This window comes from Quercus suber, unplaced genomic scaffold (assembly GCF_002906115.3).
Source record: "Quercus suber isolate HL8 unplaced genomic scaffold, Cork oak 2.0 scaffold_44, whole genome shotgun sequence".
Taxonomy (NCBI): domain Eukaryota; kingdom Viridiplantae; phylum Streptophyta; class Magnoliopsida; order Fagales; family Fagaceae; genus Quercus; species Quercus suber.
Window position 1 is genome coordinate 1,248,836 of NW_027069509.1, and position 11,540 is coordinate 1,260,375.

The window sequence follows — 11,540 nt, forward strand, 5'->3', positions numbered from 1 at the left end:
AATGAAAAATAAAGTTATTAAATCATCCCTTGTTTAATTGTCTCAAGAATATCAAGAAAAACATTTAGCTAAACATTTGGACAATTTACAAATCTGGACAATAAGGAAAATCTACAAAACAATTCCCATATTCAGATAATAAAAAGAATCTTTGGACAAGGTCTATGTTAAAAAAAAAAAAAAAAATGAAATTATAACTGTAGGGACTCGATTTGGATTGGACCCAGAGTAAGTATGGGTTTCTAGCCCAACATACCCAAACAATAAATTTGTAGAGCGTAGGTGCAAGAACTAATTCTATTACGTAGGAAAAAGTATCATAGTAACTAAGCCAAAAAGATTCAGCGTCGACCAACCAAGAAAATATTATCCTCGGCCTCACTCTTTAGGAGTTTTTGGGATTTTTCTTTTATATCTTAGGGTTCCAATATTTTAGTCTTTCTTTCCCTCTTTCTTTGTTTTTCGACCACTCCGCTTTAGGTCCCTTTCCCCCGTTATATATCATAACCCTAATATCGTTTTCACCATACACGTGTAAGTTAACTTCTAGGAACTTCTTCCTGTCCCATCCAACACCTCCTAGGACCTTTAATCAGCAGCCATAAGGCTACCTGATTACTGTTCAGGTATCACCTCCGCATTAATGCGGCTATAGAGTTAGCTGGAAAATATTTAATATGGAGGTAACAGCTTTAGAAGATATTTGTTATCTCTCCCTGCTCCTCCTTTGTTCTATATTCATTTTTCAATTCTAATACAACCTTGCGAAGTATCCTGAATAGTAAGATAGTTACATCTACCTCGGATCATTGTATCCGAGATGGATTTTATCCTCGAACGCACCTTGGGCCATTATATATGATTTCCACCTCTTTTCCTTGTATCATTCCCTCAGTATCTTTATTTAACCATCCTCCGATAGATGAATGTCCTCGGATTGGGCCATTGGGCCATAAGCCCATTTCCTACGATTTCAACATTACAATTTTGGATAACCGGCCCCACAATAACAAATTAATTATAAATCCTTAAAAAAGCAAATCACTAAAACCCAATAATCTTTACCCAATTTTTACCTCTCATTTGAAAGCTCTTTGTCCCTCTCAAATGATTCCGCCCCATAGTCACAAAGACAACTTCTATGCTGCTAATCACTCCATCCACACACCAATTAGTGTCACCAACAATTTGGATCCGTTAGTGTCTTTAACTCAACCCATGAACCAATGGAAATTTTTTATTTTTTTTTTAATGATAGAATTTTATTAATTTTTAATGTTTTATTAACTTTGGGACACACTTGGCAATTTTTAAAAGGAACAGATGATCTCACATATTTATGCTACCTCAACCTTAACCAAGTAATTATAAATAAATAAATAATCCTTAACCAAGACACCAATAATTGTCTCATCCATTTTTTTTGCTGAATATTAGTGCATGATGTTGATTAACCATTATTTTAGTTGCTTTATTAATTTAATACTAGAAATGGATTTGAATTGCTAACTATAGCATTATGAAGTTATTAGGTATAGAATTATTTGAAAAGAATAAATAGATTTTTTTTTTTAAATTATAATGTGGATAGAATAAAGAATTGGTCCAACCTCAATCAAATCTTGAAAATATCAAGACATGCCAATTGACTTATAGAACTCTTGATTATAAATATTTGTTATTGATTTTTAAAAAAAAAAGGAAAAAAAATGCTAATAATGCATCGTTGTTAACCTCTAGTATTAATATTCCAATTTTTTCAAATTCTTGAACAAAGAACTTTGGCCCCCCCCCCCAAAAAAAAAAAAAAAATCCCTAACTTTTTTTTTTCTTTTGGGTCACTAAATAGTTTGGGTTTTGAAAAGAATGCTACTTTGTTAATGTATCAACAATAACTCTATTTATTATTATTATTATTATTTTTTTGAGAAGATATCATCAATAACTCATATATTGTGTAATTAAAATAAGTAAATAAGGAAAATAGTAGTATAACATTTCAAATTCATCAAACATTAGCGAGGAGATAGCTCTGTGATTGACGCCTCATTTAGCGAAGCTTGGTCAGAGCTACTTTTAGATTGATTTGACTCTGTCACCCTTGAATCATGCTCGCATTGCAAGCAAATGTTTGATTTAGTACCACTATTCATAAAAAATGCAGGTTGTGAAGGTATTGGTAGAGTAATAGCGTAGCTATTCAGCATGAGAACAACAGATGCCATAGTTGGTCTATCAACTACATTTTCTTGAACACATAGTAATCCAATGTGAATACCTCTCATTATTTCGGTTGTCGAACCTACCTCCAATGTGGGATCTGCAAGATTTGAAACAATACCATGTTTCCAATTTTTCCATGCCTGCAAGATAAATTAAATTGATGAATTTAGAAATCAAGAGAAAATTATTTTATTTTGTGTTTTAAAAAGAAATATATTTGGGCTACACAACTGGATGTATTTCTTGCTTTCCTTTAAAGCCAACTAGCTATACAAGCTACACCAATAATTTTACTTTATGGACATTATTAGTGCCATACTAATAGGTACCAAGGCCAACGGGTAGAAAACTCCACGTCATAAAGCTAAGTGTATTTTTCAAATTTATCCACTCCTGCTGAGGAGTTTAATCTTCCCCTCCCCCTATCCCACCACATGATAGGGTTTGAACAGGGAATCCTACCTACGGGATTTATGTGTTATTAGACCCAAAAATAATAATACTTACATAGCTTAAAAGGTTCTCAATATTCTCTCCATTTCCGAAGGAGCTATTCTTCTGTCCACTTATTATCTCTAACATTAGCACACCGAAACTAAAGACATCAGACTTTACTGAGAAGTGTCCACACATTGCATATTCCGGAGACATATATCCACTGCACATACACAATTATTTTCAACAATACTTATTAATACTCTCATGTTGTTTCTTTTGGTACAATGTAAACATAAAGTATACCCATGTAAGATACTACATTGTCATACAAAAAAAGTATGAAACTTACTAGGTCCCCACAATTCTACTTGTATTGGCTTCACTTTGATCAAGTTCAAATAATCTTGCCATACCAAAATCTGAAATTTTTGGATTCATTTCAGAATCTAATAGGATATTGCTTGCTTTGAGATCCCGATGAATAATACGAAGTCGAGAATCTTCATGAAGGTAGAGAAGACCTCGAGCAATACCTCCTATGATTTTGTAGCGTCTTGTCCAATCTAATTGTTCACGTTTTATTGGATCTACATATTTAGTCAAATATTTTATATTGGATTAAAATATGAAGGAAATCTACCTACAAAAGACATGTAAAAAAAAAAGTACAATGAATATAATTTGAAATAAAGGTAGAAATAAAATCATACCAAAAATGAAGTGATCAAGACTTCCATTGGGCACAAACTCATATATTAGAAGCCTTTCAATTCCTTCCAAGCAAAATCCTAAGAGTCTAACTAAATTTCGGTGTTGAAGCTTGGCCACTAACAAAACTTCATTCTTAAATTCAAGATCCCCTTGTCCTGAATTTTTTGAAAGCCTTTTCACAGCAATAACTTGTTCATTGGAGAGTTTACCCTAAAAACATTTTAGATTAAAACATATTTAACCCGTTGGACTTGACATATGGATCCTAACTACATACTTTTCCAATTGGGCTAGGGGTGGGTCATGGTTTTGAAACCCGAATTGTTCAATGAATCGTAAAAATGGGAAGTTAAAAATTTTTGAGATTGAATTGAGGTCGAATAATAATGACATTATAATTAATTTAATAATTATTTAAAATATAAATAAATATATTAAATTAGTAAAAAAAATAGAAAAATTAAGTAAAATCATTCAAATAAATATAAAGATCTATCTTTCAATTTTTTTTTTTTTTAATATCATAACTTTCATAAGGCAAATAAGAAATATTAAATTCTAACCAAATATAAATAATTTTTGTCAGAGCTTAGTAAATTAGGGTACGTTTGGTACATTGAATATAGATTATATTAGAAATAGTAATTTTTATTACTGGGAATAGAAGACATTGTAATGGAGTAATTATTACTATTCATAAGTTTGGTTGTTACATATGGAAAGTTTGTATAAGATATTGTATAAGGAAACTTTATATTTTTGGAAATATATTAATTTTAAAACATATTATATACACTAAAGAATAGTTATTACATCCATTTTAAAGAGAAATAACTATTCTTCAATTTAAAGAATAGTTATTCCAATGTAATAACTAATCCATGTAATAAAGATGTAATCAAATAACTGAATTGATATTATATATGAATAACTATTTCATTACAAGAATTATTACGGCATATCAAACATACCCTTACTCTTTTATGAGAGGATTGGAAACTTATGTCTAAATTATCTTAAGTCGTGCTCAAGCCCTTTTGACAACCCAATAATTTTTTATGCCCAAGCCCATTTTACTACTCAATAATTTTTTTATGCCTAAGCCCGTTTGAATAGTCAACCATTTATGAAAATTTTTAAAATAAAAAAATAAAAACAAAAACAAACTCTAGAATTAGAAGAGTTGGCGGACAGACCATTAAAATATTTGATTAAATGAAGAACAAAGCCCAATAACATTTTAAAAAGAAAGTGGCTGACAACAATTATTTAGTGGATGACTGAAAAGCAAGTTGTCCATCATGGATCATTTGCAGAGTAGACCAGAAGACTGCAGAGTGCAAAGGCAAAACGCATAGGGAGAGAGAAAAATGCAGAAATAACAATCAGAAAAAAAAAAAAAAAACGCAGAGAGAAAATGCAGAAACAGCAGTCACCAAAACCATGATAGAGAGAGCGAGCGAGACTGAGAAGAAGAATAAGAGGAAACAGTGGCACGATCTAAAGGTCCAAGGTCAGAGGCGGAGTTAGAAATTTTTGTTTAGGGGCCAAGTTGTGGTACTAATATATTTATTAAGATACTTCTGCACACATATATCTATATACGCGCTTTTTTATTATATATACATAAACATATATATATATACACACACATTTTTTATTTCATAAGTTATATTTATATATATACACACACCCAGCAACAACAAAAAACTTTGTATTTTTAATCAAAATTATATTTGATGGCAATCTTTCATAAAATAAAATTTATTTTTACCATTTTCATAGTGAAATTCTTAAAAAGTATTATTTTCGATACAAATTATCAAATTTTATACTAAAGTTAGTAAAAAAATCTTTCCATTAAACTAATGCAATTTTCAAAAACTAATCTAAAACTTGAAGGAATAAGTTTAGCTACGAACATATTTGAAGCTATCTTGCTTTAACTCATTATATGGCTACTAAAGAGACATTTCATGTGTTGTTTTGTGACAAGATTTTTTAAAATGAGTCAGTAACTTGTTAATCGCCACATAACGAGTTGAAAGAAATAGGTTCAAACATGTTTGGTGCCAAACTTTATCAAATATTTTATAGATATAAGAACACATTTTTCAATAAAAAATAGAATTAAGAAAAATAAAGTTATATTTCTATAACTATTAGACCAATTATTGTTTTTAAGAACATCATTGGACTGATTTAATTATATGGGGGGCTAACTTTTATTTTTGTATACTAAATTTTAAAAATATAAAAATAATTATATTAAAAAAAATTCAAAATTTTGGGGGGCCTCCACCCCTGTCCAAGGTTGAAGAATGAAGATTCAACAATGGCTGAGCCCGTATAAGTACCCAAAAAAGGAAGAAAGAAAAGCTTTTAACTGAACCTGCAAGAACCAAAGGTTCAACCGCGATTCACACGGTTCACTGATTTTTTTTCATGAGCCAATTTTTAGAGTTAAAGAACTATTTTGGTAGATGATTTTCGGTTAACCCGGTTGGATTGTATGGCCCAGCAGCCAAATCCATGGGGTGGAAAGGAAACTGTTTGAACCAATAGCCTACTTCAATCATGAGGCTGGTCTGCCCGTTAAATGCTCTCTTTTTTGAAGTTAATGATAATGTAACAGTACCTTGTAAACAACACCAAATCCACCTTTTCCAAGCTCATTTGCATTAGAAAAGTCATCTGTTGCTACTTTAATAGTTTTAAAGTCTAACCGCAATGATTCCGCATTTCCAATCTCCTCCACTGCTTGGCCTGAACAAGACTTTATTAGTGTCTTATTTAGAGAGCAACACAATTTAAAATACGTGCATGCAACATCAATAACCTATCAGGCAATATTAACGTGCACAAAAAATTTTGTAGTAGTAATATTTTTTATAATAGTTAAATGGGTAAGAATATATTTATTTTTATTTGGACCCATAACCGACATCAATTTTACCTACTATTAACACTCTGGCACGTTAATTGGGTGTGAAATTTTTTGTCTAACCTCTCAAAACCGAATTATTTATGAAAGTCTAGATGCCAAATAGAGTAGTATATAATAATTTTCTAGTTATTTTAATGGAAGTCATTTCTTGACCAAACATATTGAAAGCTAATTGGTGGAAGCTTAAGTATCATTTTATAAGAAATATTCACCAAATTGTGTAGTGGTTTAAAATTAAGACTAATTATTATTACACAGCCTTTGAAATTATATTTTGAAAACACGATTTCAATTATAATTGTGAAATTAAAAAAAAATCGCAATTTTAATTGAAATCGTATTTTCAGCTTATAAGTGCAAACACACTATGTGCGGTAATCATTAATCTTAAATTAATAATTTCTGGAAAAATTATTTTAATAAACTAAATAACAAATAACAATAGAGTGGTGTTTAGGATGTTATAAATTTTACTACATAAGTTTTACAACATTACATATCATTAATTACCAAATAAATAATCTAATTTAACATTAATTTATGGAATGGATCGCCCTAAGTGCATCCAGGGGCATTCGTTAAGTTATAGTAATTGACTAACATATCCCTGCATTTTATGATGAACAGGAAACAACAACAGATTTGGGTGAATGTCAGAAAAGCATTAAAATAAAAAAAAAAATTCAAATACTCCCGTTAAGACTAAAATACCCTTTAAACTTTTTTTTTTTTTTCCATCTTCCTTTTTGCTTTTTTCATCCGTAACAATTAAAAACTTTTTCCCCAGGAGCACTGTTTTTAAAATATTTTTTTAAAATAAATATTATCAAAATTTTTCTTGTTATATATACTTTGGTCCCAAAAATTATGAGCTCCCCTAAAGAAAAAAAAATTGAATCTCCCAAGCTAACGTATCAATTTTAAAATTCACAACCACACACATATATGTATACAGTCAAGATCAAGTTACACTTTATTGTCTTCTTAAAAAAGAAAAAGTTGAACATTATTATGGTTAGATGATGTGTTACATCATCTAACAACATTTTATTAATTTAATAATTTGAAATTTTTACCATTGAAAATTAAAGGCTATCAGTGTACTTACCCAATTTCGTGCTAATAAAATGTTATTTACTATTCGCAAATATGAAGGATATATATATACATATATATAAGAGGTCAAGATCAAGTTATACTTGGTGTAAATTTTAGAAACGTTACACCACTAAATTTTTTGTTGGATGTCAATTTTAAAAAATTTATTGTTGGATTACATTTTCTTCTTATAACCTTTACGCATATGAAATTTTAAGATAACCAGGGATGAATAACTACCTCATCCATAAATTGGTTAAATTTTAAATTATGCATAAAATGTACTCTTAATAGATTAAATGACCATTTTATCTATATCATATACTATATAATAAAAGTTGAGCCTAGGCGTTGTGGTTGTGTCAAGTGGCAGCACCGAATTACAAAAGAAAATTTAGATTTTAGATTTTAAAAAGATAACATTTACATAAATATATAAATAAAGGTCTAATGCATCTTAAATTGCAGCAATGTAGACATAGTGTAATCTAATTCTTCTTATTTTTTAATTACTCCACTAAAAAAGAATCTAATGCATTTTCTTTTTTTTAGGTCTAATACATCTTAAATTTCAACAACCGTATACTACACTAAAAAAGAGAGGTCTAATGCATCTTAAATTGCAGTAACCGAATACTACACTAAAAAAAAAGAAAGAGGTCTAATGCATTTTAAATTGCAGCATTATTTATAGAATATTTAAAAAAAAAAAATTCTTATCTTCTTCTCCTATAATTTCTAAATTGATAAAAATATTTATTTAATTACAATCCAAATTCTTTTCTCCATCTATTTCTTCTTAATTTTCATCTTCATCTAATCCTTTTTTACACTTAAATTATATTATTACACCTATTAGCTACAATTTTTTGGATTAAAAAAAAAAAAAAAAAAAAAAAACAACAACAACAACAACAACGTGATATATGATTGAGTTAACATGATTATTTTTCACACCTCCACAGATTAAGTTTGAATCTAAGAGAAGTTGAGTTGAACTAAAACTATTTAAGAATGCTAAATTCAATCAATAAAAAAACCAAATTACTACTCGTAAAAAAAAAAAAAATAGATTTTTTTTTCTTATCTTCTTCTCTTATAATTTCTAAGTTAATAAAAATCTTAATTTAATTACGCTACAAATTCTTTTCTTCATCTATTTCTTCTTAATTTGATTTCAATCCAAAATCTTCATCTTCATCTAATCCTTTTTTGTTTCATTTAAATAAGATTAGTACACCTATTAGCTACAATTTTTTGGATTAAATAAAAAAATAAAAAAACAGCAACATGATTATTTTTCACACCTCCACATATTAAGTTTGAATCCAAGAGAAATTGAGTTGAACTAAAATTATTTAAGAATGCTAAAATCAATCAATAAAAAAAAAAAAAAAAAAAAAACCAAATTACTACACGTTTAAAAATTAAAAAAATTAAAAAACTACAACATGATAATTGATTGAGTTAGCGTGATTATTTTTCACACCTTTACAAATTAAGTTTGAAATTAAGTTGAACTGAAACTCTACTAAGTTTACTCTACTCTACTATTTAAGAATTCTAAAATCAATCAATAAAAAGCCAAAATTAAGTGAAGAACTGCAAAAGGAAGGATTTGGCTTTTTCAGTGTGAATAGCTATCTTCTTTTTATTTTTTATTTTTTTGCATTTCTATTTTTCTATTAACGTAGTTCAATTATTACTTAAATTCTATGATTTTTTTAAAATATTTTACATAATGCAATTCATCTTAATTATTGATGTATTTTTTTATTTAATTGATTGTACAGATTATTTGCTCACTTATGGCAATATCAAAATGGCTAGACACAAATATCAATATCAAAATGGCTAGAAATAGGTAATTTATATGCAAACTTTACATTAATTTACATTGTAATACAATTTTTTTTTCTCTTTATGTACTTTTATTTATCTATTTTTGAAATTATTTTGATTGTGGTGCCCTAGAAGGTTTAGATACACATGTAATTTATATGTAAACTTTTACATTTACATTGAAAGGTAATTTTTGTTTTCTCTTTATGTACTTTTATTTATCTTCTTCTTTTTTTAATTATTTTGATTGTGGTACCCTAGAAGGTTTAGATACTTATATATATATATATATATATATAATTTATGGAATTTTTATTTCTATCAAAATTGTATCATTGAATCTATTTGGGATGGAACTCATCTACCATATTAAATTAGGAGATTTATGTGAAAAGAGCTATCATCATTTTTTTTAGTATCAATTTTTCTATTAAGGAAGTTTAATTACGACTTAAATTATATGATTTTTTTTTTTTAATTTTAGATAATGCAGTTCATCTTGATTACTAATATTATTTTTTTATTTAGTGTTCTTAATTGATTATGTTGATTATTTCCTCACTTATGGCAACATTAAAATGACTATGACTGGTAATCTATAGGTAAACATTACATGGCAGTCTAAATACTTACATCTTTGTAATTTATGGAATTTGTTTTTAGTCATATATATATATATATAAGAAATTTATATATGATTAGTACTTCTGCTACTATACATGTTAGCAAGTATTATGGAAAGATTTTTAAGTGCCATACATACAAACATACATACATACATATATACAAACATACACACACACACACACACACACACACATATATATATGTGGGGTCCGTGGGCCTGATAGCCTCGGTCCATCATATAGCAGGCCCAAGGCCCATGCCGAGGAGCGCAAGCTATTTCTGAGGAGAAGGGGGGAAGCCTATTCTCTTGAATCCACGCCGAGGATACCTTGTCCTCGGCCTGACAAGAGTGATTTCAGGGAGTGGCTAACCCCAAAGTAAGCTGTCACTCTCGCATTTAATGCACTCAACTAACCCTCCTGGCCGCATTAATGGAGAGGTAACCCCTTGGCAGGATAACGTTGGTCAGAGTGAGACTGAAACCTAAATTATCTTGTACTTCGGACGCCCTACCTGGCTTCCCCTCTACGGTTGGGCAATGAAAGCCGTCGTGCCATTCTCCCGACACTATGAGGAAATCTTGGTTCAACCCCTTATTGGAGTCAGGAAGACACTGGATAAGACGAACCCTATCGTCCCTTGTCTTCATATAATACGTCTTACCCCTCAGGTGATGAAGGTTATAACACCAATTCACATCATGGTGAGTCAGTCTCAGCCCCATTTTCTCATTCAGGGTATCTACACACCCTAGTATCCTAAACACATTCACAGCACACTGAGTGGGGACAGGCGGAAATGCCTGAGGTAATTGAGGGTCACCGGCCTCATAGGGATTCTCATCCCTCCTTCTACAAAAGCAACTATTGGAATTACGACCTCACCCTCTCTCCTCTTAAGGTACCACTCTCCTTCTTCGCAGTATTTCAAGTTCACATTACCGGGTATTCCATAGTCGACAATGAATTTGTTCATCATTTCCTCGGACTCAACCAACTCCTTAAACTTACCCATTCCCCAAAGATAACTAAAAGCTCTAAAAAAGAAAAAGAAGAGTGAAATCAAGGAAATTTGGGGTCACTAGAAAAAGAAAACTTACAGAGGTATGACGATACTCTTCAGCGAATGTACCAGTCGAACCAAGTTCAAACTATATGCATCAATAATGATAATCGCGAAAATGATGAAACCAGGCAAGTCAAACAGGTATTTATACTCTCCCTTAATTTCCCCAAATGAAACCGCTTTCTCATAAAGGCAGGAGATCATGCCGTCGAAAGTGAGAAACGTGGTGCCGTCAAAAATTTAATGTGGGCACCCATTAATTCTCGAAACGCTAAAAACGCGCATCGGGCAGTCAAGAAGCCGCCAGCATCAGTATAAACTAAAGTGAGGCCATTCGTCCAGTGGATCCGCATGCATCAAAACCCTCCTCCCCGTTCGAGGGAACGTGCAGCAGAGTTTTGAGGGGCTATTGTGGGGTCCGTGGGCCTGATAGCCTCGGTCCATCATATAGCAGGCCCAAGGCCCATGCCGAGGAGCGCAAGCTATTTCTGAGGAGAAGGGGGGAAGCCTATTCTCTTGAATCCACGCCGAGGATACCTTGTCCTCGGCCTGACAAGAGTGATTTCAGGGAGTGGCTAACCCCAAAGTA

The 11,540-nt window shown here is 30.7% G+C and overlaps 1 protein-coding gene across 1 annotated transcript in view; it reads right to left on the reverse strand.

The window, feature by feature from the left end:
• Positions 1-1,965: 1,965 nt before the first annotated feature.
• Positions 1,966-11,540, reverse strand: part of LOC112034719 (cysteine-rich receptor-like protein kinase 44) — a 16,075-nt gene continuing 6,500 nt past the window's right edge. Inside the window, exons 3-7 of the mRNA XM_065771449.1 lie at positions 6,011-6,138; positions 3,372-3,582; positions 3,011-3,248; positions 2,731-2,881; positions 1,966-2,363 (exon numbers count right to left, since the gene is read on the reverse strand). Coding sequence (XP_065627521.1) covers positions 2,016-2,363; positions 2,731-2,881; positions 3,011-3,248; positions 3,372-3,582; positions 6,011-6,138 — 1,076 coding nt within the window. The 3' untranslated portion in view covers positions 1,966-2,015. The remainder of the gene's footprint in view (positions 2,364-2,730; positions 2,882-3,010; positions 3,249-3,371; positions 3,583-6,010; positions 6,139-11,540) is intronic.